Genomic DNA, 27,961 nt, shown 5'->3' on the forward strand with positions numbered 1-27,961 from the left:
TTGTGAATGGGTGAATGTCAAAACTGTAGTGTAACGCAGCTCTATGTAAATACAGACCATTACCAACTCTTCTTCTTCTTCTGATTTTATTTGGTATTAACGAGCAACAAAGAGAGTTGGAGGAAGTGGAGTAAAAGTTGCTAGAAATACAAACAACAAAGTAAAGTGCAGATAAGTGAATAGTGTACTTAAGTGCTGTCATCAAACACTTAAACAAACACCTTTATTTTTCAGTGTCAGGGCATAAACACACTTGACCTGAGAGAGTGAATTTGAGTTTGCGATGAACTGGAACGACTGGAATGTCACTGGACTGTGATGTGAGTAATTGAAGTGGGAGTGGGCACACAGAGAGGGTCAGTGTGCACACACACACACTTTTACAGATAAAGAGGGAGAAGTGAGTCATTTTGATCGTCGTTAAGTGTGTGTGTGTGTGAGTGTGTGTTTACACATGTGTCTCACCCGGGATCTGCAGGCTGTTTGGGTCTGGCTGCACCACGTCAGCCATCTTTACAGGAGCCAGGGTCTGCAGACAGATACATCAACACCAGTGTGATGCTAAATGTATGGATTGATTTAAGATTGTTGATTTAGGATTGTTTAAAATCATATTAATAACATATGGCATGTAACATGTACTGACTACATATGTGTGCGTGTGTGTGTCAAAAAGATGTGTGGGTCAACGATTTGGACTAGGTAAAGGTTATGGTTATAGGCATTAAAATCAATGCAGTGACTTCAGAAGAATAGCTGTGCAGACCTGTGTATGTGTGTGTGTGTGAGTTCTTGTACTTGCAGCATACTGAGGACCATTGAGAGTTTTTAAACAACAAAGTGAGGTCATTTCTATGAAATGTGGACATTTTGGACGGTCCTTACTTTGTTTTCATTGAAATCACTTCCTTAGGTTGTAAACATGCTATACTCCTCAATTTGGTACAAAAAAAAAACTTCACACAGTTTTTGCTCTGGGGCTCTACCTGCAGACATTTTATGGTACTGCACCCAGTCGTTCTTTATAGATGTCATTCATGAAGTAGATATTTGTAATTGTGGTGATTTATAAAGTGGAAATGCTGGTCCTCACTTTGTCAGCACTTTTACCCAGTCCTCAGTATTCAGCAAGTACAATAATGTGTGTGTGTGTGTGTTTATTGGAGACTGCAGGAATCATTGGATCAGGCTGCGATTGGAGTCAGGAGAAAACTGAACAGATGAGTGCAATGAAACAAAGATGTGTTTGTTTAAACCGGCTTTGTGTTCAAGTGTGTGTGTTTGATAGTGTGAAAGAGACCGTACATCGATTAGACATCCTTTTCTTGCATGCATGCATGCAACATCTGTGCACGTTCATTCCAGCAAATGTTCGACTACATGTGTTTGTGCATGGGTGAGTCATATTCTTGCACTTTGATGATATAAAAAAAAAAATGCACTAAGACGACTCAACAACGTCTCCTCTGCTCCATCTTTGTCCCCCACAAATGTTCACCCCGACGTGCAGTTGAGTGGTGACACCCCCTTGTTCGTGTCTTGTTTTCTCAGACACACACACACACTGGACTGGAGTCTTGCTGGGCATTAGCAGAACAAACAGCTGAAACTCCCCCTCCACTGAGATGTGGTATTAAGGAAAGATTTTGCAACACACTTCAATTTTATGCTCCATTAACCGAGGAGATCTCTCACTTTCATGTAGGTGGAGAAAGAGTGTGAACTTTACCGGTAATTACTGAGAGGGGGGCCGGCTTCATTATTACCATGTGCATTTGTTTCTGACATTTTGAACAATTCATGCAAACATTAGTAAGTTTAAGTAAAAGTAAGTAAAAGTTAAGAAATTCAGGCTACACTACATGCAATCAAACTCCATAGCAACCCTAATGTTGACTCACCTCTTTGTAAGCAGTTGCAGCTCTATGCTCTTGTCCCTTTTTTTTGATATTCCCAAACTCCAATCCAAGGTCTAAAATCCGCCTCCAGGGAAGAGATTAAAAGAAAGAGGAAGAAAGTGTAACTGGGATACAAGAGGATGCTTTGTAGATGTCTGTTGTTGAACGTGAACAAATTCTCAGCTGAGTTGCAGGCAGATTTCCCACAGTGGAAAATGTGCAATTTTGCAATGGAAAGAAAGACGGAGCTGTAGGTTGTTTTACTCCGAGCAGAGTTTGGTTCGAGGCTCTGTCTCGCTGCAGCCAAGCTCAGCGTCTCTCTCTGCTCTGCACAGGAATGTCAGAGAAAAAGTGGTGACACACACTTACACTCAAGCATATATATACACACACATACACACACACACACACACACACACACACACACACGCACACACACACACACACACACACACACACACACACACACACACACACACACACACACACACACACACACACACAGGCGCACACACCAGTTGCAGGAGTGGGAGGGCTGTGACAGCGTATAGAGGGAATGCTGGGGATTTACCTCACTGCTGTGTGAATGAGAGTGGAGTAATCCTGAGCAGGCAGTCATCTTGCTCCTGTGTCTCCACCTCACACTCCTCCACATTTACTCTTACTCCGGTTAATTAGCTCTTCCTCTTTGCTTGTCTTATCATCTTGTCTTCTCCTCAGCTCATTTTTGACTCTCTCTTTTTCTCTCTGTCTTAACTGGACTTCATGCTGTGGTAACTCCCATAACCTTTGCATGACATTAATGCACAACTTTCTAATGTCGCAGACAAAGGCAGGAAGAAACCAGTTGTTTGGGTCGAGCTTCACACAACACTGAAGCAGATCATCACATAATATTAACTTATACTGAGTTTTTTCTACATGTTTTTCATGAATAGATTTGTTTTGCATCATATAAATTTTTATTATGCCCTATATATTGGTCCAACCCAAAATAAACACTTTTATTTTGAAATTATGTTAAATATTGTCAGCCGTGACTGAAAAAAAAACCTCTGGGTTTTCCTTAGAAAGGTATGTTATTTACATGACCCTACTTAAGTTGTCTACTTAAAGCTGCAGTGCGTAACTTTGTTGTGATATTTGTCTGAGGGAGTGTTTGTGTGTATACAGTGGTAGCACAGAGGAGGTCGGGGGCAATAATCTGGTGAATTATTAGTTTTTTTGCGCAGTAGAATTCACTTCTGAAACCTTTTTCCGTGTTCAAACTCCGACCTGTTTGTGCTTTACTCGCGCATTGTTGCTTTTGCGTCTCGACATGTAACAAATCACTTGACACTGACCGATTCAATTAGTATGGTGTGAACTCAATATGTTTGTTTATATTTCAATATTATGCGCTATACGGTTTTAACATGAAGCAGCATCCGGGAGCCTGTTAGCTGCAGTTTAGCATTACGTAAGTCAAAAAGGGGCTAGGGGGGCTAGGGGGGCTGCATGTGAACGTATAAGGAGATGCTAAAAAAGTGACCGTATACTATAGGTTTACAAGCTAGAAAGCAGATAAATTCATTTTATGAAATGCAATACTCTTCAGTTTAAATCTTAAGCCTTCGCTGCATTCTTTCCCGTTAGCTGTTAGTGTTTTCTCCTGTGTATATGTGTGTGTGTATGTGTGTGTATATGTGTGTATGTGTCTTGGAGTCCACATCAGCTCTGCAGGGATCTGATTTCTCCCCACTCGAGCAGTGATTGAAAGCATACATTAACCCCCAATGCATGTAACACACTACACACACACACACACTACTCCCAATGCACAGAGGAAGTCAGAACTCTTTAGTATATAGAAAAAGGACCCCTGGTACACACACATACACACACACATACACACACGTCCACATACACTCAGTCTCGCCTGTCAGATTTCCAAATCGAATTAGTGTGTGTGTATGTGAGTGTGTGTGTGTGTCTGGAAGCCATTACCTGGCATGTCTCCCCTTGCTGCCCAAAAACCAAGAGGCCCCATACGGCTCCTGCCATCACCTACCTCTCTTTCTTTCTTTCTTTCTTTCTTTCTTTCTTTCTTTCTTTCTTTCTTTCTTTCTTTCTTTCTTTCTTTCTTTCTTTCTTTCTTTCACATTATTGCCTCTTTTATTGTTCGCACACATCGGCCCCCTCCCCTCTTTTAGGGGCCACCATTCTCTCATCTCTCTTGCTTCTACCTCTACTCATCATTATCATCACATCTATAGTCAGAAATCAGCAGTGTCCTCCTCTGCTCTCAATGGGAACCAAGAGGTAATGGATTTTTTGAGAGGAAGGGAGGGGGCGGCTGTTGTCATTCATTTCTCATGCGTAACCTCGGAGACCAAATGACACAGGACTTGGACTGCGGTCGAAAGCCTCGCCCCTCACTCCTTGGAGGTCCAGACGCAGGAAGCCCAGCGCAGGAAGTGATGGAGTCAGGTGACAGGAAGGAACCCCTGGACTGCATTCCTCCCATGAATTCTACATTATCTCTTGGACCTCGAGCAACGGAAACACGCCCATACCAAACGCACGCAAACTCACACACACACACACAGATGCACACATGTAAGTGTAAGAGGACAAAAATGCTCCTCCTGCTCCTCTAAATCCCCCAACAGCCTGAGAAAGAAACGCTGTAGATTTCTTTGCACGTCATCCGTCCGTCATCCGTCATCCGTCCGTCCACGCATCTCCTACCACTTTATCCTCCACATGAGGGTCGCTGGTGCCAATCCCAGCTGACACAGGGTAAAAAAAGGCGACGTTGGACTGTTTTTAAACACAAGATCAAACCATTTTGAAGGCATCTGTTTTGTGATTGACCAAGCAATACAGTGCCAAGTCCAATAAACACAGTTTAAAACATGCAAGTGGGAACAATTAGAGGTTGAGATGTCTGCATGTGCTGCGGTGTGACCTCTTGTTTAAAGGTTTCAGGAACAAATGTGGAACAACTATATATTTGCATTGCTATACTGGCACAGTAGAAGATTATCTGACTCTTGTTGCAGGTATTTATGTCAGGGAAAAGTCTTGAACCAAAGAGCATGATGCAGTCCTTCACAAGTTCTCCATCACAATATGGTGATACCTTTTTCGGCCTGTAGCTGTCTGCATGTGTAGTTTTGTGATATTTGACCAAATTTGATCTATTAAACTGTAAAATGACACTAAGAGAGGAGGATTTTCCCATTCCTCTTAAAATGCCCTTCATATTTACATCTTAGCCTTCTTCTTTTTATTCCCCTCTCATGAAGTAGGACTTAAGGAGCTGCCACTGACCCTTGAAGAGCAGCTCACTCGTCACGCGGTGTTGACAACACCTCACTTCTGACTGCTAATACCACCTTGTCCTTGTACCACGAGCACACATTGTGAGCTGAGTGTGTGCAGAAAATAATAAAGGCAGCATTGTGCCGCCGTAGAGGCGTGTATATGTGTGTGTTAACGTGCCACTTCCTGTTCATGTGCATGCGACGGTGTCAATGAATGTTAATACGTGCGTGTGTGTTTTACCCCAGCCTTTCCTGTGGCCTTGGGTCTCCACCTCACGCTGCACGACAAGAGTTTGTCGAATGGATCACAGGCAAAATACACACACACACACACACACACACACACACACACACACACACACACACACACACACACACACACACACACACACACACACACACACACACACACACACACACACACACACACGTGTGCACAACTGAACCTCTGACATAAAGTCTGGGCTGAGAAAAGAGGAAAGGAGCTTTGATTTAGGATTAAAAAAAAAAAAGGAGGGTGTAATTTAAAGCAGAGGGAAAGGAAGAGGGAGAGACAGAGAGGAGGAGGGAGGCTGTTTGTGAAACGGTAGAAAGGAGGAAACAGTTCAAGTGGAGTGTGAACACAGTTGTGTCAGTGCATTACGTAGAGTGCAAATATTTCCGTGCACTTTATTCAACACATGGGTGTGGTTCTCCTTCTCGCATCTCTGCAACTCAAAGTGAACGTTTCATCACCTGGAGACGCAGAGTTTGTGAAACGTATTTGACTTTCTGTTTGTTTGTGTGAGACAACCCACACCTGTAGCCTGCACTGAGTTTCCCCAAAGAGATGTGGAAGAGGTCAGTGTGAATAAATCACAAGCGTGGACTCTCAGGAATATCTGCTGCTCTTGAATATTGATTTAATATCCGCCTTTTCCTTCCTGATGTAGCAAGTTGGAAATGTGTTGCAGTGATGATTTATCCTCTCTTTTTAAGTATAATGCATCTTACACGCACACATATGCAACCGAGTCATTTGTTGCCAGTTGCCATGGATTAAAAGCAATCAAGCTGACCTGCACTATTACTTCAATATGTCTACCCTACAAAAGACAAGATGTTAGGAGATGTTCTGCTCCAGCTACACCAACTCCTAGATGCCCAACAACCACACTGTGACTTACAGTCGCCCTCTCCTGTCATTTTTAAGGTAATGCACCCTCTCATGAAACCCCCTTTTCGAGCGTCTCCTCCTGTTTGGTTTTCAGCAGTGCATAAGGACCTTGAGAAAGGGTGGCTCTGGGTGGCTCACAGCAGGATGTCACACCATGCCCATTTAAGGGAAGTGGGGTTTGAGAACCAGGTGAGCTGCTTTCATAGCCCTCTGAACATGGCAGAGGTAAAGCATGTGAAAACAAGATTTTGGTGTTTGACCAAAAAACGCAAAAACATTTTTTTTTAGCAAAATAGAAGCTATAAAAATCTCTGATGCAAAGGTGGCACTGAAGAACTGGGATAAACAACACACATAGCTCAACTAGACACACACACACACACACCCACTGTGCTCACGTCTACTGGCACAGCTCTGTTTACAGGTAAACAGCTGGATCAGGAAGAACAATATCATGATGCTGGCATGAGCTGACTTGGATCTGTTATTTAGACAGTCTAACCTGGGCCCTTGAAGTTAAGCTGTAATCGTTAAATCCTCGCTAAATGTTGGAGATTAATGCATGTTTTCAGGATGTTTTAAGTCTTTTTAACTGATCTACAGTTCGGCATTGTTCGGCATTGTTGATTCTTGTGGGACGTCACATTTTAAAATCAGCTCAGCTCTCGTTGAACCTCGCCAGACCAGGTACTAAAAAAAGCACCAGGTACCAGGTACTATCCTACGGAAGCCCTAAAGCACACGTGTCAAACTCAAGGCCCGGGGGCCCAATGTGGCCCGCTACGTCTTTTTATGTGGCCCGCGAGTGATTAATTGGGCTTAAAAATCTGTGTATAAATAGGTCTATGCTGATTTAAGGCGTGCGTTGACCATAAACTACATTTCCCACAATGCATGGCCATTGCGTTACCCGCAAAGTGACGGCATCCTGCCACTAGATCGCAGTGTATCATCATCATGCATCATGCGATGAGTGAAATTGAGAAATTGATTGTGATCGCAGCGTGGCAGTGAAAGCTCGCTTTATTGTGGCTGAAGAAATCACCCGTGCTTCAAAGTATTTTTTCCGAGGGTGTGTTTTTGAAGCAGTGCATACTGAAGGTGTGTGAGCAGGTCTGCCCTGACCAGATACAGACTTTTAAAACTGTTCGTTTGTCAAGAAACACCATGGCGGACCAGGTTACATCTATAATGCATCATATTTGTAACTTGAATCGGTAATAAATTCAGAAAGTTATTTAGCAATATGTTACGGAGTAGTTACCTTTATTTTACATTATATTTGGTTACATTTAGTTACATTTATTCTGTATGACAGTTGCATCTGGCCCTTTGAGGGCAACCATTATGCTAATGTGGCCCTCAATGAAAATTAGTTTGACACCCCTGCCCTAAAGGGTCATACATACATTTTATTTCCTATTTCAGCATTTTATTATTTATTTACATTTGATTTTTTTTCCTCTTGGGAAAACAGTGGAAAAATATCTTGTATTTACGTATGACCCTTTAGGGCTTCCGTACTATCCCTAATGGAATAGCCCATGCCGAGTTTTGCTGGAACTGTACAGTGGAAAAGCACCATTAGAATCCTAACAACTCCTAACCTGAGTATGTGAGTTTGCATTGATTTTCTAGTTGGAAAAGAACAGTTTGAGGGTGCTCCTGACCTCGGAGTTCTGCGCAGCAGTCATTAATTAACGGCAGGTTTTCCCCCACCCCAGAAAACTATGTGCACGGCACTGCCCACTCTAACACGCATTCTTAAATTCACTTTTCACGTCACACGGGTTTTACAGAAACTAAAGTAGAGCTCCGTCCGCTGAGGAGAAGCTCAGTCACTGTCAAACATTAACCGTTCATACTGACACAACAGGGGGGCAGCGAAAAAGAAGGGTTATATTTTGTTTACTTATGTGAATGGAGAGTTGGGGCGGGGCGTGTGGTCGCTTTGACCAATAGCATCGCCTAGAGGCGTTGACTGACGTGGACGCCAACCAATAAGTGAATCCCCCCAGCTGGACAAACGCGACCACGACACAATGTTTTTCAGTCGCAACGATTTGGCCGAAAAAGCAGCGGAACAATACGGTTTTTAGCCAAGAACACGAGCAAGTCAACAAAGGAAGCTGGTGTTTATTTACCCTGTTGGGTATTAATAGAAACACATATTGACCGGGCGGTTTTCGTGTGACACCGGACCGGAAAGAGCTGTTTTCGTCCAGAAAACGACAGTTCGTTTGTGGATTTTACGACATCTGGCATTTGAACTTGTGGTGGTGAGTGTTATGGATGGATAAATAGTAGTTTATCGCTAAAATAGTCAAACAGGCAGGCAGAAAGAGCAACGGGAAAGCAACGCACTCTGCGGTCAAACAAGTTAATCACGAAGCAACTGTGTTGTTTACCTTTATAACTGCTCAAAACAGAGAATCAAATGTGCCTTTGAGAAACACGCCACTCAAAGTCGCAATTACGAAATATGGAAAAACTATCATGCAAAGTGTCTTGCTGCACATAAGAAATACATGTGGTGTCTCAAAATCGTCAATGTCGCTGTCTAAAAATCCCCAAGGCTGTATATTTGAACTCAGAGGAGCATTGAGTGAGTTATTATGGCTGTTTGAACAGCAGAACGTATCTTTAAATACAGTTCCTGCTGGCCCAGCCTCCTAATTAAAGTCAGCCTTGGTTGGATCTGTTGGAATATTTCGAATTATTTGACAGAAACGTTTTTATTTTTGAAGCCACGCAGGCATTTGTGTGTTTGCAGGAGAGGAAGTGGAGTGTGCTGTTGGTGTGGTGGAGCTTTGGGGGATGTTTGTTCTCATGCTGCATTCATGGACTCACTGTGAGCCTCGGATTTTTTTTTCAAATTCATTGTATGAGTAAGTATTAGGGTTAGTTAAAAAACATCACATATCTAGTCCTTGCATATGTCATATAGTCTTTGATCTGAAAAACACTTAAAGCAAGTATAAAATGAAAGTAAATTAACATATTATTGCATCATGTAACATTTCTCTACATTTCTGACTTCTTATTTGTCAGTTAATGGCCGTAGGATTTTTTTTTTTAACACTGTACTGATTCACAACAGTCTTTTATGTCATGGTAAATTGTGGGTGTGCTTTGTTGGTTTGAAAGAGCAAGGATCATGCCTCGCGTGCTGCTAGGCAACCGACATGTCAGCTGCTGTCAGTCACTGGGATAGCTCCCTAATGACACTGGAACTCCTAATCGGAGAAGAAAGCAACACCATTTGTATTTCTGGTGGGGACACAGTAATCCTGGTGGTATTTATTTGTTGTGTGTTTATGGGATTATAGGGTTAAAAAAAACCCCCCAAAAATCAGATTTATCAGCTGTGTCTCTTGTCCATCTGAGTGGACAACACAGGAAGGAGGTCCAGTGATTTGTGAAGTGAATTGGAACTGGATCTTTTTCAGTCTGGGGATTTGTCATCTCGCCATGCTCAATGAGATCCTGAGGGGAATAGTAGAGGAAAGACTTTGGTTGAAGTTTAACAACCGCTGTAGTGTAGCTTCTTGCATATGTGTGCCACGTAAAGGCATCACTGCAAATAGGTTTCTGTGCAATACAGAAAACTTTGTATTATTCTGGAGGACATTTGTTTGTTTTCTTTCATTTGTTTGTGTATGTTGATGTGTTTTAATATGCAAGTATGCAAGTATTCATAATGTGGATGAATATGTAGTCAAAGGCAAGTTGCTATGGCTGAAAATATGACTTCTACCCAGGGCCGCAACAATTACTTGATTATTAAATGAATCGTCAACTCACTCGTCACGCGGTGTTGACAACACCTCACTTCTGACTGCTAATACCACCTTGTCCTTGTACCACGAGCACACATTGTGAGCTGAGTGTGTGCAGAAAATAATAAAGGCAGCATTGTGCCGCCGTAGAGGCGTGTATATGTGTGTGTTAACGTGCCACTTCCTGTTCATGTGCATGCGACGGTGTCAATGAATGTTAATACGTGCGTGTGTGTTTTACCCCAGCCTTTCCTGTGGCCTTGGGTCTCCACCTCACGCTGCACGACAAGAGTTTGTCGAATGGATCACAGGCAAAATACACACACACACACACACACACACACACACACACACACACACACACACACACACACACACACACACACACACACACACACACACACACACACACACACACACACACACACACGTGTGCACAACTGAACCTCTGACATAAAGTCTGGGCTGAGAAAAGAGGAAAGGAGCTTTGATTTAGGATTAAAAAAAAAAAAGGAGGGTGTAATTTAAAGCAGAGGGAAAGGAAGAGGGAGAGACAGAGAGGAGGAGGGAGGCTGTTTGTGAAACGGTAGAAAGGAGGAAACAGTTCAAGTGGAGTGTGAACACAGTTGTGTCAGTGCATTACGTAGAGTGCAAATATTTCCGTGCACTTTATTCAACACATGGGTGTGGTTCTCCTTCTCGCATCTCTGCAACTCAAAGTGAACGTTTCATCACCTGGAGACGCAGAGTTTGTGAAACGTATTTGACTTTCTGTTTGTTTGTGTGAGACAACCCACACCTGTAGCCTGCACTGAGTTTCCCCAAAGAGATGTGGAAGAGGTCAGTGTGAATAAATCACAAGCGTGGACTCTCAGGAATATCTGCTGCTCTTGAATATTGATTTAATATCCGCCTTTTCCTTCCTGATGTAGCAAGTTGGAAATGTGTTGCAGTGATGATTTATCCTCTCTTTTTAAGTATAATGCATCTTACACGCACACATATGCAACCGAGTCATTTGTTGCCAGTTGCCATGGATTAAAAGCAATCAAGCTGACCTGCACTATTACTTCAATATGTCTACCCTACAAAAGACAAGATGTTAGGAGATGTTCTGCTCCAGCTACACCAACTCCTAGATGCCCAACAACCACACTGTGACTTACAGTCGCCCTCTCCTGTCATTTTTAAGGTAATGCACCCTCTCATGAAACCCCCTTTTCGAGCGTCTCCTCCTGTTTGGTTTTCAGCAGTGCATAAGGACCTTGAGAAAGGGTGGCTCTGGGTGGCTCACAGCAGGATGTCACACCATGCCCATTTAAGGGAAGTGGGGTTTGAGAACCAGGTGAGCTGCTTTCATAGCCCTCTGAACATGGCAGAGGTAAAGCATGTGAAAACAAGATTTTGGTGTTTGACCAAAAAACGCAAAAACATTTTTTTTTAGCAAAATAGAAGCTATAAAAATCTCTGATGCAAAGGTGGCACTGAAGAACTGGGATAAACAACACACATAGCTCAACTAGACACACACACACACACACCCACTGTGCTCACGTCTACTGGCACAGCTCTGTTTACAGGTAAACAGCTGGATCAGGAAGAACAATATCATGATGCTGGCATGAGCTGACTTGGATCTGTTATTTAGACAGTCTAACCTGGGCCCTTGAAGTTAAGCTGTAATCGTTAAATCCTCGCTAAATGTTGGAGATTAATGCATGTTTTCAGGATGTTTTAAGTCTTTTTAACTGATCTACAGTTCGGCATTGTTCGGCATTGTTGATTCTTGTGGGACGTCACATTTTAAAATCAGCTCAGCTCTCGTTGAACCTCGCCAGACCAGGTACTAAAAAAAGCACCAGGTACCAGGTACTATCCTACGGAAGCCCTAAAGCACACGTGTCAAACTCAAGGCCCGGGGGCCCAATGTGGCCCGCTACGTCTTTTTATGTGGCCCGCGAGTGATTAATTGGGCTTAAAAATCTGTGTATAAATAGGTCTATGCTGATTTAAGGCGTGCGTTGACCATAAACTACATTTCCCACAATGCATGGCCATTGCGTTACCCGCAAAGTGACGGCATCCTGCCACTAGATCGCAGTGTATCATCATCATGCATCATGCGATGAGTGAAATTGAGAAATTGATTGTGATCGCAGCGTGGCAGTGAAAGCTCGCTTTATTGTGGCTGAAGAAATCACCCGTGCTTCAAAGTATTTTTTCCGAGGGTGTGTTTTTGAAGCAGTGCATACTGAAGGTGTGTGAGCAGGTCTGCCCTGACCAGATACAGACTTTTAAAACTGTTCGTTTGTCAAGAAACACCATGGCGGACCAGGTTACATCTATAATGCATCATATTTGTAACTTGAATCGGTAATAAATTCAGAAAGTTATTTAGCAATATGTTACGGAGTAGTTACCTTTATTTTACATTATATTTGGTTACATTTAGTTACATTTATTCTGTATGACAGTTGCATCTGGCCCTTTGAGGGCAACCATTATGCTAATGTGGCCCTCAATGAAAATTAGTTTGACACCCCTGCCCTAAAGGGTCATACATACATTTTATTTCCTATTTCAGCATTTTATTATTTATTTACATTTGATTTTTTTTCCTCTTGGGAAAACAGTGGAAAAATATCTTGTATTTACGTATGACCCTTTAGGGCTTCCGTACTATCCCTAATGGAATAGCCCATGCCGAGTTTTGCTGGAACTGTACAGTGGAAAAGCACCATTAGAATCCTAACAACTCCTAACCTGAGTATGTGAGTTTGCATTGATTTTCTAGTTGGAAAAGAACAGTTTGAGGGTGCTCCTGACCTCGGAGTTCTGCGCAGCAGTCATTAATTAACGGCAGGTTTTCCCCCACCCCAGAAAACTATGTGCACGGCACTGCCCACTCTAACACGCATTCTTAAATTCACTTTTCACGTCACACGGGTTTTACAGAAACTAAAGTAGAGCTCCGTCCGCTGAGGAGAAGCTCAGTCACTGTCAAACATTAACCGTTCATACTGACACAACAGGGGGGCAGCGAAAAAGAAGGGTTATATTTTGTTTACTTATGTGAATGGAGAGTTGGGGCGGGGCGTGTGGTCGCTTTGACCAATAGCATCGCCTAGAGGCGTTGACTGACGTGGACGCCAACCAATAAGTGAATCCCCCCAGCTGGACAAACGCGACCACGACACAATGTTTTTCAGTCGCAACGATTTGGCCGAAAAAGCAGCGGAACAATACGGTTTTTAGCCAAGAACACGAGCAAGTCAACAAAGGAAGCTGGTGTTTATTTACCCTGTTGGGTATTAATAGAAACACATATTGACCGGGCGGTTTTCGTGTGACACCGGACCGGAAAGAGCTGTTTTCGTCCAGAAAACGACAGTTCGTTTGTGGATTTTACGACATCTGGCATTTGAACTTGTGGTGGTGAGTGTTATGGATGGATAAATAGTAGTTTATCGCTAAAATAGTCAAACAGGCAGGCAGAAAGAGCAACGGGAAAGCAACGCACTCTGCGGTCAAACAAGTTAATCACGAAGCAACTGTGTTGTTTACCTTTATAACTGCTCAAAACAGAGAATCAAATGTGCCTTTGAGAAACACGCCACTCAAAGTCGCAATTACGAAATATGGAAAAACTATCATGCAAAGTGTCTTGCTGCACATAAGAAATACATGTGGTGTCTCAAAATCGTCAATGTCGCTGTCTAAAAATCCCCAAGGCTGTATATTTGAACTCAGAGGAGCATTGAGTGAGTTATTATGGCTGTTTGAACAGCAGAACGTATCTTTAAATACAGTTCCTGCTGGCCCAGCCTCCTAATTAAAGTCAGCCTTGGTTGGATCTGTTGGAATATTTCGAATTATTTGACAGAAACGTTTTTATTTTTGAAGCCACGCAGGCATTTGTGTGTTTGCAGGAGAGGAAGTGGAGTGTGCTGTTGGTGTGGTGGAGCTTTGGGGGATGTTTGTTCTCATGCTGCATTCATGGACTCACTGTGAGCCTCGGATTTTTTTTTCAAATTCATTGTATGAGTAAGTATTAGGGTTAGTTAAAAAACATCACATATCTAGTCCTTGCATATGTCATATAGTCTTTGATCTGAAAAACACTTAAAGCAAGTATAAAATGAAAGTAAATTAACATATTATTGCATCATGTAACATTTCTCTACATTTCTGACTTCTTATTTGTCAGTTAATGGCCGTAGGATTTTTTTTTTTAACACTGTACTGATTCACAACAGTCTTTTATGTCATGGTAAATTGTGGGTGTGCTTTGTTGGTTTGAAAGAGCAAGGATCATGCCTCGCGTGCTGCTAGGCAACCGACATGTCAGCTGCTGTCAGTCACTGGGATAGCTCCCTAATGACACTGGAACTCCTAATCGGAGAAGAAAGCAACACCATTTGTATTTCTGGTGGGGACACAGTAATCCTGGTGGTATTTATTTGTTGTGTGTTTATGGGATTATAGGGTTAAAAAAAACCCCCCAAAAATCAGATTTATCAGCTGTGTCTCTTGTCCATCTGAGTGGACAACACAGGAAGGAGGTCCAGTGATTTGTGAAGTGAATTGGAACTGGATCTTTTTCAGTCTGGGGATTTGTCATCTCGCCATGCTCAATGAGATCCTGAGGGGAATAGTAGAGGAAAGACTTTGGTTGAAGTTTAACAACCGCTGTAGTGTAGCTTCTTGCATATGTGTGCCACGTAAAGGCATCACTGCAAATAGGTTTCTGTGCAATACAGAAAACTTTGTATTATTCTGGAGGACATTTGTTTGTTTTCTTTCATTTGTTTGTGTATGTTGATGTGTTTTAATATGCAAGTATGCAAGTATTCATAATGTGGATGAATATGTAGTCAAAGGCAAGTTGCTATGGCTGAAAATATGACTTCTACCCAGGGCCGCAACAATTACTTGATTATTAAATGAATCGTCAACTATACTATTTTGATTCAGCTTCTTAAATGTGAATATTTTCTGGTTTCTTTGCTCTGTATAACAAAGAAATCATTACAACTGAATCAATTTGCTTAGTGGACAAAACAGAAGACATTTTGAGATATTTTTCAACATTTTCTGCACCAAACGATTAATCGAGAAAATAAAATGAATCAGTGTTATTTTATATCATAATAGGAATATACATAGTTATTATACTCTTATTATTCGTTATATGTTTTACCTCTGTAAATAACTATTATTTAAAAATATTTTCTTCATAATTAAACTTGAAGTGCAGATGCTTTCTTATAAGAACTGCAGAGTTGCAACTCCATAAGTCTGCCAAAGGTGACCGTTGAAATTCCCACGGTCCCGAAAGCCCCTCAATGCACCACCATCCCACGTGACCATCTTCTAGTGTTAGCAAGGTGGCTAACAGGGTTTTGCTAAATTGAGCTACGTTGCAGCAGCAGGGGCACGAAGAAACCTCCCGCTGGAGAAACGACGAACGCGCACTCTTCGTGTTGGAGTTGCAGTAACTTTGTTCCGCGTTACACTTTGAGGTGAACACCGTTATCACAATGCCAGGTAATTCACAGCGGTCGGATTTAAACGGTTTGTCTTGTGTGTGAGTGTTTGTGTGCGTGAGTGAGCGAGGGTGTCGTAATCCCCGGAGCGGAGGCTTGTTTTGTTGACCTGCTTCAGTGATGCTGCCATGCTTTAGCAGCGTGCTATAGCTAACAGCCCACTTTGTCTGGCCTAAAGCTTCCGAACAGGAGCAGGCTTTGACCTCGGTGTACGGTTTACGCGTGGCGTTACACGGACGTGTCCTCTTATTCGAGTGCCGCGTTTTGTGTGTGTCGTTTTCGCGTTGGCACACGTTGTGACTTTGATGAAAATGGCAGTATTTTCCGCCATTCAGCCCCTCTACCCTTTGTTGTTGCTGGGATAGCTTTCACCTTAGGCCCGTTTGTGACAGCTACGTGTGTCTCTCCGTTCGCAGCCACCGTGAGTTAGCCACTTAGCATTGCCTCGGCTAAAGGCGTCCTATCTATCCACCAACTTTCCAGGTAGGCCCGGACACCTGGTGTAGCCCGTTAGCTTTGTGCAGACGTTAGCAGGCTGAGAGCCACGGCGACGCTCCCATTACATACTGTACACTAACTGTTGCGTTACATAATCTGTTACGGAACGATAATTCGGTGTAATTCAGAGCACATTTGATCAGTCGATTGAGCTGTAGGGACTTGTATGTGGTTGTAGCCTTCAGATGTTGTTCCCTTTTCACGGTTTCGTAGTTTTTCCCCTCACGTGTGCCTACGCGAAGTAACAAGGACTTTCCCTTAGATTTTATCTCAAGGGCCGTAAAACAGCGTTGTCAGCAGACTGACGCAACATTTTCACGTGTAAAGTTTAATATTGTGACGCTTTGAAACTCCAGAATTAGAATCGAGGCTAGTTTTGAGTTCGATTTCCGTTAGGGATGTACGATATCACAAACTACTGATACCGATATCAGTCTGGTAGTCACTTTAGACCTTCTAAAAGTACATTTCTGCAATTTCAAGCTTTTTCAGTCGCACCATTCTCCAACTATATAACAGTTAATTGACTAACTAATATGACTTGGCTAAAAAGCTGATTTGTATAGTATATAGGATTTGAGTTGTATAAGATTGTAAATTTTTATCTGCCTGATATCTGACCCAGTGATTTTGATCTACATTGGACTGATACAGGAACTGAGTATCGCGTCAGCTCACCCCTAGTTTCTGTCAGCCTTTTTGTATTCATATGTTAAATATGTGCGTAGAAATGACTTTGACAAACGAGAAAATCTTAATACATCACATGGAAGTTTATGATGAATTATTATTATTTTTTTTTAAAGTACTTCAGGACAGCGGAGAAATGTTAAGAGTGGATGAGTGATAACCGTATGGTTTTTGTAGTCAACAAATGCGTAGATTGCTGGTTGAATGAATCTTATAACTGTATGATGTATTAAATGTACCAATACATTAAACCAGGACACACATAATACTGAAAGTAAAGCATTATGTATAAGTGATAATGTTGCTGATGTCCACATTTTATCAGAAAATAGGCAAAGCTTTCATCATGCTTGCGGAAAGGAGCAGTCTTGTTCTCCTCGTTTTGCATTCTTGTCATAACTTTGATATTTTCTGTGTAGCCTACCGTTTACCTTTGATCCGTGATTCTTATCAAAAATACTGTGCTTGCACACAAGCACGATGGGTCATGCTAGGCTAGGCCCCACTAATAAATATTACATGGTGACCAACACATGGTTATGCAACATGAACATGTTAAGTGCTCTGTGCAGTACATGATGGCACAGTGCTCACTGTCTGTACCTTTATTAAACTAGTTCACTCACCATGTGCCCTGATGTTGTCTGGGCAGAAAAGTAATGTTTGTATTTCTGGGCCATTTGTGGCTGTGCAAAATTGTTATTGGTTGGCACACTGTTATGCCAAGTTAAGAGACTTGGCTATTTGCCTGTCATAACTAGATTGAGATAATGTATTACTTTACTAGGTGATGAGTTCAATATATAAAATACATAGAAATGCAGTCTATTCTCGCAATTGAGGGGCTGAGTACGAAATCAATTTGGTTTGTTTGGATCTGATGAATGTCACTTTAAACATCAAGCTCTGACCCATAAAGCAATGTCTTGAATGCTTAGTGCTGTGCATTAGTTAGTAGTGTTAATTAACACTTAACTTATGTCATATGTAACACTTCGAACATGCACCTCTCTCATCCAGCGCAGGTTTAGATTGAGGTCATATTTTCTGAAATGTTGACCTTCTCTCAAAGTAATATCATGCTCTGAATTTGATAATTGGTCGTTGTGGGTGAAGTAAGGGCTGGACAATTGGTCAAAGTCTTATTTTAAATAGCAAAGTAATGTGTGACTGAAGAAAACATCTTTGTCTCCGCATATCTGCACAAATATTACACAGTAGATTATTTGAAATATTGTATTAAAATTATATGAGAATTATGTAAAAAAACAACAACAAAAAAAATGTTTCCCTCTCGTATCACTATCACAATTTCAGTCAAAAATAATTCCAGTTACACATTTGTATGAAATCGTTCGGCCTGGGATGAAATTATTCATTCTAAGTGAAATAATTTTTATAGGGTGTGTGTATGAGCCTGACCCAGGAACCTTGTGTATGCTTCTTTTGAGATCATTTCCTTTCCTCCCCTATGAGACTGCAGTTGAGTCATGACAAGTCTGTTGTTGGCACTGGCTGACAGTCTGAGGATTATGTCACAATGTTCGTATATCCCCATAACAGTATTTCTGTAGCTGATGGACATGCACTGTCGGTATGTTTTTAACATAATGTATGATACCTTAAAATTAAAGTTTTTGATTTGGCATATCTCTGTGGTAGAAAGTGCAATTAAGTATTTATTGCACATCAGTTTACCCACATAAGCCTGTGTTTCTTTCTCTCAGTACAATTTGGACTGTCCTACTTTTATGCCAATTATGTTTCTGTGGTCATTGTTTACTCCTTGTTAGAAAGTAATTATGAATAGGCAGACCTGGCTGCACAAAATTGCTGCTCTGCTGGCTCTTCCACATCACACGTGCACGGCTCGTATTGTGTTGCTTTGTGATGAGAATTCCTTGTGGTGTGTGGAAGACGTCCAGTTTGACTCCGTACAGAGAAATTATGCGTGTTGTTGGGATGTGCAAGATTTTCAGCACTGGTGTGGATGTCCTTGTCTCATACAAGTGTGATCAAGTCCTGTCTTAAGTGACGGATTGTAAATCCAGATGGAAAGGTCATGTAGGCAGTTACTATCCCACTGAAAGAAGTATTTGTACAAAAGCAACTCTGATTTTCTAGATGTGGAGACTGTTCACTGTTTTAAACGGATAAACAGAAGATAGAGCCCAGAGGAATCGATAAGCAGAAGTGTGGATCTCTTAAACTGCCGAGCTTGGAGACACATTGACGTCTCTGTTGGCAGAGGCATATTTAATTATGTTTTGATAACCTTGACATGTGCTTTGTCTATTGGCTATTTTTACACCTAGTGAAAAAAATGGTAGCAGTATGAAAGTTTCTTAAAGGTACAGTGTGTACGCATGTTGCAGCTGAATGTCCCTCACCTCACGCTTCCTGTCCAAGTATGTTAGAAATCCTTTGTTGCCTTCAGTTCGCATCATAAACTCAAAAGATGTTTGTCCAATGTGGGCTACTGTAAAAACATGGTGGTCCAAAATGGCCGCCTCTGTAGAGCTGACCCAGACAGGGATAATGAAAAATAATCATCAGGCAGTTGTAAACTTATTAAAAATTAGCTATACTGTGTTTATCTCCAATGTCTTTAAATTGTACACAGCAGATGTTTAAATGTAAATGAATTTGGAAAATTAAAAGTACTGCAGTTAGCTCCACAGCACATCGTGTCTCATTTTTTTATGCGAGCGAGAGGTCATCATAGGAAACTCCGTTTGAGCAGCAGTCGCATTTTCCTTGTGTATTTATTCTAGATTTAATCCCATTAAACATGACCTTTTTATGAAAACACTTAAGAAAATGTTAATAAAGGTTTTATGAGTGTGTAACCACACTGCACAATTATTTAGTTTCTAACTAAATTGTTCCTTCTTTAACCTGACTCTAAAAGTTCTTTGACAGAATTTTCTCCACATACAACTTAAATCTTTACATGATCAAATAATGAGTAGTAATACACTTGTGGTCTTCCTCTCATCATTATCATTTAATACCTAGACAAACTATTCACTGTAATCCTACTAACTCTTAAGACGATTTTAGGTGTTTTATGCAAATTGCTTTTATAGATATAAGTTTGGGGTCAGAATTGGTGCCAGTTGGTCACGAGGGATGTTATACAAATGTTTGTTTTATTGTTGTAACAGTTTTTCAGCTGTAGCTGAAATATAAATAGAAACGCTGCTAATTAATTTTTATTTTGATCTTCAACTTTAAAAGGATGAAACGGATTCATCCAAGAATAGACACTAAAGTGCTGTTTTAATTTGGTATTGTGAGCAGATTGTGTCTCGTGTTTTGTCTACACATTTTACCACAGGACTTTAAAGGTGGATTTGTGTGTGTGTGTGTTTGCATGCAGAGCCGGCTGAGATGAGTGGTCCAGAAGTGGCCAAGACACCAGGAGGAGGCGCTCCAGGCAAAGAGGGAAAGGAGCCAGTGGCCAATGGGCATGCAGGAGAGGGCAGCGACGCCAACCCGTTTGCCGAGTACATGTGGATGGAGAACGAGGAGGAGTATAACAGACAGGTATGTGTGTGTGTAGGCATAAACGCCAACCTTGTCAGGACCAGTAGTCCTCATGGAGACCAAAACCTGGTCGTAACTGGTTAAGTTTAGGGCAAATATTGCAAACCGGTGTGTGCACCTGCTGCACTCTCCACATTTTTTTCTTTTACACTTTGGCTTTGAATAGCTGTGTCGTTTTGTTATTTTAATCCAAATAGTTTCTCATGCGTATTCATAATCTTTACTCATTATTTTTAAATGTACAGCCTGCTGCTAAAGTACGCCTTTAACAGGGTTCTTCCTACATTAACCGTCCCGGGCTGTGACATTTTATCAGATTCTCCTTAAGACAGAATTTAAAAAGCTTTTCCCATGATGCCATTTGAACTTCAACCACCAATACTTAAAACTGCCATTTCACATGGTATGTGCTGTCCCCCACCCTCTGTTATCATCTCCCCATCCACGCTCAATTTCTTTTTCTCAGGGCAGCTCTTGTGTGTCATGTAGTTTAAAATGTGTCAGACTTTTCAAATCTGTTCATTTTTAATCTTGAGTGCCATTTTTCAGCTCTACCCGATGAGTCTACCTACTGGCCACGCACATGCTGATATAATCCCATCCCCGTCATCTTCTCTGCCCCCCCCCTTGATTTTGTGTCCGCTCATGTTTGTTTCCCCCCCTCCCTCATCACTTCCCAGGTGGAGGAAGAGCTGCTGGAGCAGGAATTCTTGGAGCGTTGCTTCCAGGAAATGTTGGAGGAAGAGGACCAGGATTGGTTCATCCCTTCGCGTGACCTCAACAACCAGGGAGTGGGGCAGCTGCAGCAGCAGCTCAACAGCCTGTCTGTAAGCGATCACCACAACCTGGAGGAAGTGGCGGTGAGTCACAAGTCCACCTGCCGGGTCACTTAATTGTTGATTAATTGGTTAAACTGCAGTTTTTTGTTTTTTTTTAAAGGGGAATGTGCTCTCATTCTTAATTTCTATTTCCCCACAGAGGAAGAGCATCTTGAATCCTGAAGCGAAGGAGTTTGTCCCGGGGAAGAAATACTAGGAGTCCCCCTCACCCCCATGGAGCCTTCACACGCACACGTGCACACACACAGATACACACACACACCAGTCCTCGCGTATTCTCAGAGACTCTGGTGGCCACTATTGTGGACACACTGATTCTAACGCATACACACCCTCACACACACACACACACACACATGCACACCTCTACTCATGTATACCCACTTGAAGTCAGTGGCGTGCTGGCAGGCCCAGTTGGGGGGTGGGGGGATTTCTTTTTCTTTCTCTTTTCTTTGTTTCTTTAATCTTTTTATTTCCTGTTTGTTTCTTGTAAACTGAGGGATGTTGGGAACAGTGGTGGGGGAGGGGTGTAATACCAGAACCGCTCGACCGCGGGTGCTTGCTCATCATTGCATTTCACACGACGCCGGTGGCTTTTGCAGGGAGCGGCGGGCGCTCATCTCAGTCCCCCTTTCAAACCGAGGCAGCTACTCAGGAGTGATGCCAGGGTGAAAATTAAAAATCCAGAACATCTTAATGCATTTTCTTCACATACTCTTCATCTATTTGTTTGCTGTCGAATTGGGAAAAGTCCACCTTTCCGTCAACTTGAGGGTTTCCATAAGGGTGAGGTCGGAGAACGACAAACACTTGATGGGGGACTTGATGAGCGCCTGCTGCTCTGCACAGTCGTTGCGGTCATTCACTTCCGTTAATGTTTGCTCCTATGATGATGTCACGAGCTCCCCTGTGACCTCACAGCGCTCGTGCATCAAGACACGCAGGTTATTTGTATCTGCAGCGGCTCCACTCCAAACCAAATACAGCCCCCACCCTCCCTGAGCACTCATGTGATCAGTGGTCAGAAGAAACAAGGATGGGTGTAATCATGGATGAATTATTTTTCCCAATTTATGTGGAAGTCCATGTTTGTATCTTTTGTCCAGTTTAAGAACAGAATTGTGGATTTCCCGATCGTGCATCAAGTTGAGTTAAGCAAGAGAAATGTTAATATAGAGAAAAGGTCAAAGCTTTTGAACCTCAATAAAAAAAAATCAGTTATTGTCTTTTTCGTGTTCACTGCCTCAGTCGTTTGTTCAGTCATGGATTCATGAATTATATTAAAACAGCCGTTTCGATGGGAGTGTTTGGTCTGGAACAGAGCCACTGCCTCTTTCTGCCAGAACAACTTAAGTTTGTCCAGCATCAAATCAAGTGTCCATTATCCAAATCAGGTCTCTCCTTCTTTTTTTTTCTTCATGTTTTTGAGGAGGAGGCGTTTTTGTGTCTCTCCTGGTCACAGTAGCCTGTGGTGTCCATTCAGGGATGTGAGGAGACAGTATTGTCACAGTCAGAGTAAAGCAGTCGACAGCACGGCCTCCTTGCTGTTCTTTTTCTAGGTTGACGTTTTTTCGTGGAAGTTCAATTTAACCATGGATTTCTGGTCTGGTTTTCCTGGAAGCGTCCTCTCTCACTGTCAGCGTAACCTCAGTTAAGTTGTGAATGAGAAGATAGTCGACAGGAAACCTGTAAATCATGTATTGGATCAAATTTCAGTGCTCGTTTTTATGCAGCTGTTAATATATTTACCACCTCTTATTATTATTATTATTATTATTAATAATAATAATGGAGGTGGTAATGTCTTCTGTGGTTAAATAGACACTTGTACTGCAGTCCAGAGAGAGACAGCGACCGTGTGGTTAAAGGGAAACTTCCTCACGCAGTGTTGGGCCACAGCTGTCGAATGGCACCCTGGTGAAAGCCTGTTGGAAATGTCCGCCAGGTGGATCCGTACAACATGAAATCATTATTGGTGATTTTTGTTTTTGAGTTTTAGATGAAGACAGAAGCCGTTCAAAAGAAAAGGAAAAAAAAGAGGTCCAGCAGACACAAGAGTATGAATTTCAATACAAACAAAAATAATGAAAAAAGATAAATAAAGATCATAAAGACAAGTGCCTGGTGTCAATCCTTTGTGATTTAAAATAAAGCCCCCCCCCCCCTCCCGGAGAGTTGTATTTGTAAATTCAACAATGACGCCGTTTCGTTCACTTAAGGCTTGGATGAACAACTGAAAAGGTAAGGTAGAATCAGGTAAAGTTGCATTCCACAGTGTCTTTTTAGTCTCAAATTAAATATGCAGAAAGAGAATACAGTACAAGAATTTTGTATATTGATTTTTTTTACCCCAGCTTCTGCGTTTTATTCTGCACGTTGCAAATTAATGATTAATGAACTCAGGCCACTTCTGCTATTTATTTTATAATGTTTTTTATGTGTATATAGAAGGTGCACTGAAATACTTTTAGTTTAGTTTTACATAAAAACTGTTAAGTCTCATTGTTTTCCTCATGTATATGCACCGTGACGTCCTCCTATCGGACTCCTATTCAGGTTGTGACTGGATGAATGATGGTGTCCACAAGTGGAGTGGGTTTAAAGTCCTGCAGAGACTCTGGTAAACTGGAGAGGATGAAATGGGAAGAGCTTCCTCAAGAGAAGAGGATGGAGGGAAGGTCTGAGAGCAAACTAAACAAATAGGCCACAGATGCAGCGTGTGGTATGGAAACGTGCACATGAAAACAAAACAAAACCACACACATTTTTAATTATTTCCCCTGTGTGGCTGCCAGTGGACAGTTCACTGATGTGTTATATGACTCATCCTCTGCTTCTGTATCCTGATGTGACGTAAAACCAAGAAATCACAAGCACAAGAGAAGTCTGACCACTGCCTCGTGTAGAAAATGACCTGCTCGTGTAAGTGCGTGTGAAAGAAGACGATCTGTTTCTGCTTTGTCAAACTTTGGCCCGTCTTCATTGGGGCGATCATTAAACATGACCTGGGTAGTGCTTGAAGAGACAATGTAGGGATTGTGTTATGTACTCATTAGTCTTCGCAATAGAATGATCCACAACTGTAGCTGTATATTATTCTTTTTTAGTGCTATTTTAAAACTATACTATTTTAATTTAATTGTAAGAGCATTAGCTGGGATGAGTGAACGAGTGAGTGTAACGGCGACACTGACTGGTCAATCATAAAAGCGTTCAAAAGACGTTGAAAGAATGAATTACATTGCTGATGTCCAATCTTACTTTAATGATAACGCATTTTCTGTCAAGTCAATATTGTCGATTCTTATCAAAGTCAGATGTAAACAATTTTACAAAAGTGCTGGTGTAATGAAAGTTAAAAAAATCAGTTTCTTTGGTCAGGAAAACCACCACGATGCTTACAGAACCTCCATGATGAGGATTGTTTTCAACCCCTGTATTTTTTATCATGTGAGATCGAATCAAGACGGCACACGTTCTCATTGGCTGCTGCTGAAGGTGTGTCGGTAGAAGACGCTGGCGTTGGCCGAGTAATCCATAGTTAGCGTGGCGCCCCAACTCTGAGCCCCGAGGCTGGCGCCGCCGAGCGCCGACGACTGCTGCAACATCAGGAGACTGTAGCCGTGGAAGTGGTCCTTGAGATCGCCAGATGATGCAAAGTCATCCAAGACCTCAGTGAAACCTGGTGAGACACACGAAGAGACCCCAGAACTCTGTAAAACGGGTTTCCTTCATTACTTTCAGCCACTTGTGAGATGTGAGACGGTGAGACACTGACCAGGCTTCAGGAGCTCCCAGCTCTTCCACACCGAACCAACGCACAGGATGGGCATGCCGCGGTCAACGCTCAGCAGAGGCTGTCAGAAGAAGTCAGAAGTGTTAGGGTTCATTACACCTGTTCTAGGGTCAGATTCAAGCACTTTGTAATGTATTTTTTCACTTTTTATCACTGCTCAGTCTAATGGGTATTTAATATTGAAAGAAAGTTATACCAGTCACAAAATATACGCACTTTTTAAGGCCTTTAAGCGGCACCTTTAAGAACAATTCACAGTAAAATAGAGCCCTTATTCTTCCCACAGTGGGAAATTTATATCAGCAAGACAGTAAAGATAAGGATCATAAATAATAAACAAGCATTAACAAGAAAAGTAAAATATAAAAAGATCACTGAGGCTATATAAAAAAGTTCAATAGAATGGAATTTATAGTGTACATAATAGACAATTTCCAGATTATATCCAGTATGGACTAGATATTTACATTATAAACGGAGATTGAGCATGAGATATATGTTTATATTGCACTTAGCTGAACAAAGGTTCATATGTGTTGTTACGTGTGTGTCAGGACTTTACCGCTTGTGCAGCAGGTAACACAGCAACCACATGTCTCCCCAGGACTCTCCCAGCCTGAGTGAACACATACCGACACAGAGCGTCTCCTGCCTCCGCACCTAAACACAGGTTTTTATTTTTATTTCACTTTACTCACTTCCTTTTAATGTTATTTACATTAAAAAAAAACACTACCTTCAGCCAGCTTCTTGCAGAAACCGGCAAAGTGCGACTTCTGGAAGTTTCTGTAGAGATGTGGCAGCATGCCCATCAGATCTGACACCTGGGATGAATTTGAATTTTTACCCAGTCAGGTGAAAAGTGTTTGTGATTGTGCTTCCATTTAATATCATTTTATCGATGAAGCAGGGAAGTGACTGTTGTTCGCTTGTTGTCTGACCTGAAAATATTCCTCCATGGCTTTTCTGACGTGGCTCACGTCGTGAGGAGGAGCGACCAGGCGGTCCTTGGCGTCAAACACCGTCTTCACTGCCAGGTGAGCGATCCAGAACGCTGACAGTCGGAGAGATAAATTAAACCCCACATTTTCTTATGTCTATGTTTTACGTTTGTCTGCTGCCATGGTTACCTGATCCCTCGTCACCCATCATGTGACCCCAGCCTCCACAGCCGATCTGTGAGCTATCAGGATTGACTAACTTGCAGTTAGAGCCGGTTCCAGATATCAATACTATGCCTCCTGCAGATGAAAAAACAGTCAGTTTGTGAATTATTATGAGTATACATACATATATATATACTGTATGCTCAAAACATGGTTCCTTACCACAATTGCTCGCTGTTGCCATGGCGCCGATGGCATCAGTCGTGATGAAGTAGTGTTGACTGAGACTGGGGAAGAGCTCCTTCATTTGAGCGATGAGTTTGTCGATGGCCTCCTTTTGCTCCCCTCCACTCAGAGACATGCCCTGTACACACACACACACACACACACACACACACACACACACACACAGAGAACAACTATGTTAACACAGACACATAGTGGGCAGAGATTTTTTATTACCTACTCTTGTTATGGGTTATTTAAAGTGCATACATGTACATATTGGACATTAGTGTGACTGACCAGTGAGCACAGCGGTGTGTTTGGATCCAGTCCTGCCTCCACCTTGGCTCTCTGGACCATGTCGTTGATGGTTTCAATACATTTGTCCACCCCCACCAACTGCAAACACACACAGAAATGTCTTTGAAAAATCTGTTTTTATACTTGTTTTAAAATGAAATGTCCACTCCAAACTGCCTCCATCTCACCCAGTGATTGGTGGATGGTCCCTGTGTCTCTGCCAGGATTTTGCCATCACCTGACACCACAACCGCCTTAGAATGAGTCCCTCCACTTGAGAAAAGAGCAGTGATTCAAACAGAAAACCATTTTTACAATGTTTACATGGAAGATGGAGACAGGAAGGAAAGACACGGCTGGACATTAAGTGTAAAAACAACGCTTCAGAGATATAAAAAAAGCAACTTTCATTATCATATTTAAAATGTGCATAATTACGAAAGGCTTCCGTAAGGTGACAATGATCACGAGACACACTAACCCTCAGACTAGGACAGTACGACAACTGTATAAATACGAATGAAATAATACACAATGCGTGTTACATTAGAGGTGACAAGTTACGATAAGTTGTCAAAATAAATATATGCACACTATTATGTTATAGTTCCACTGTTTCTCACCCTTCTACTCCGCCGAACACGGATGCCATGACGCTACGGATCCTGTTTATGTCCAGGTCCGTAAATATCGCGAGAACACGAACGAGAAAATATGAACTCTCATCTGCAATACACGTTTGATGCCAGGAGATGGCAGTAATGTGTCCTTTTTTCACTCGGGACCAACACATGAGACGTTCAAATGACAACAATGATCACGTTTTGGTCCCAAATTAGGGAAATAAAGGCTTGTAGCCACAGTAAATTAACTTATTATGTCATACGTGAAGTCTAATGCAGACATTAAAGTAAATAAATAAATACAAGTATTAAAAATAGATGCAGAAATATGACATTATTGGATTTTTTTTTATTTATTGCAAGTATACTTTTAATGCATGGTGATGCATCACTGCTGTTATATACCACTATTATATGCTTTACATGTCAAAATAGAGATGTTAAAACAATATTTAACTAATTGTATGATTGTTTTTCAGCAGCCATTTTGAAAATCTGAAAATGAATGACCTTTTACGGCACCCCACTTTGATAATCCCTGTTTAACAGACCTGACAAAGGAGAACCAAACAAAAGGACAGGACGAGAACACACACTTTTCAGTCTGGAGAAGGAAACTTGGCCAATTACAGACATATTTAGTGCGTT

General features: G+C 41.8%; 3 protein-coding genes across 4 annotated transcripts in view; 1 reads left to right on the plus strand and 2 right to left on the minus strand.

Annotated features, from left to right (window-relative positions):
- The window catches only part of hspa12b (heat shock protein 12B), a gene marked incomplete at its 3' end in the record, with an annotated part of 11,180 nt that extends 10,651 nt beyond the window's left edge, over positions 1 to 529 (minus strand). Inside the window, exon 1 of the mRNA XM_083910629.1 lies at positions 466 to 529. Coding sequence (XP_083766755.1) covers positions 466 to 511 — 46 coding nt within the window. The 5' untranslated portion in view covers positions 512 to 529. The remainder of the gene's footprint in view (positions 1 to 465) is intronic.
- Positions 530 to 13,327: 12,798 nt separating this feature from the next.
- On the plus strand, positions 13,328 to 22,489 carry paip2b (poly(A) binding protein interacting protein 2B). 2 transcript variants are annotated; one of them, XM_083909845.1, is made up of 4 exons: positions 13,328 to 13,576; positions 20,258 to 20,424; positions 21,105 to 21,284; positions 21,403 to 22,489. In XM_083909845.1, exons 2-4 carry the CDS (start codon positions 20,269 to 20,271, stop codon positions 21,457 to 21,459), a joined length of 393 nt encoding a protein of 130 aa, XP_083765971.1. In that variant the 5' UTR covers positions 13,328 to 13,576; positions 20,258 to 20,268; the 3' UTR covers positions 21,460 to 22,489. The 2 variants fall into 2 exon arrangements, with proteins under 2 accessions (XP_083765971.1, XP_083765970.1); XM_083909844.1 differs by lacking the exon at positions 13,328 to 13,576 and adding an exon at positions 15,546 to 15,688.
- A 2,075-nt stretch (positions 22,490 to 24,564) lies between these two features.
- Positions 24,565 to 27,360, minus strand: nagk (N-acetylglucosamine kinase). The gene is made up of 10 exons (XM_083910252.1): positions 27,314 to 27,360; positions 26,879 to 26,963; positions 26,691 to 26,789; positions 26,388 to 26,529; positions 26,190 to 26,300; positions 26,001 to 26,113; positions 25,796 to 25,883; positions 25,622 to 25,719; positions 25,042 to 25,120; positions 24,565 to 24,945 (listed from the first exon to the last, which is right to left on the minus strand). Exons 1-10 carry the CDS (start codon positions 27,340 to 27,342, stop codon positions 24,743 to 24,745), a joined length of 1,047 nt encoding a protein of 348 aa, XP_083766378.1. The 5' UTR covers positions 27,343 to 27,360; the 3' UTR covers positions 24,565 to 24,742.
- Positions 27,361 to 27,961: the final 601 nt, after the last annotated feature.

Source organism: Microchirus variegatus (assembly GCF_963457635.1).
Source record: "Microchirus variegatus genome assembly, chromosome: 2".
Lineage (NCBI taxonomy): Eukaryota > Metazoa > Chordata > Actinopteri > Pleuronectiformes > Soleidae > Microchirus > Microchirus variegatus.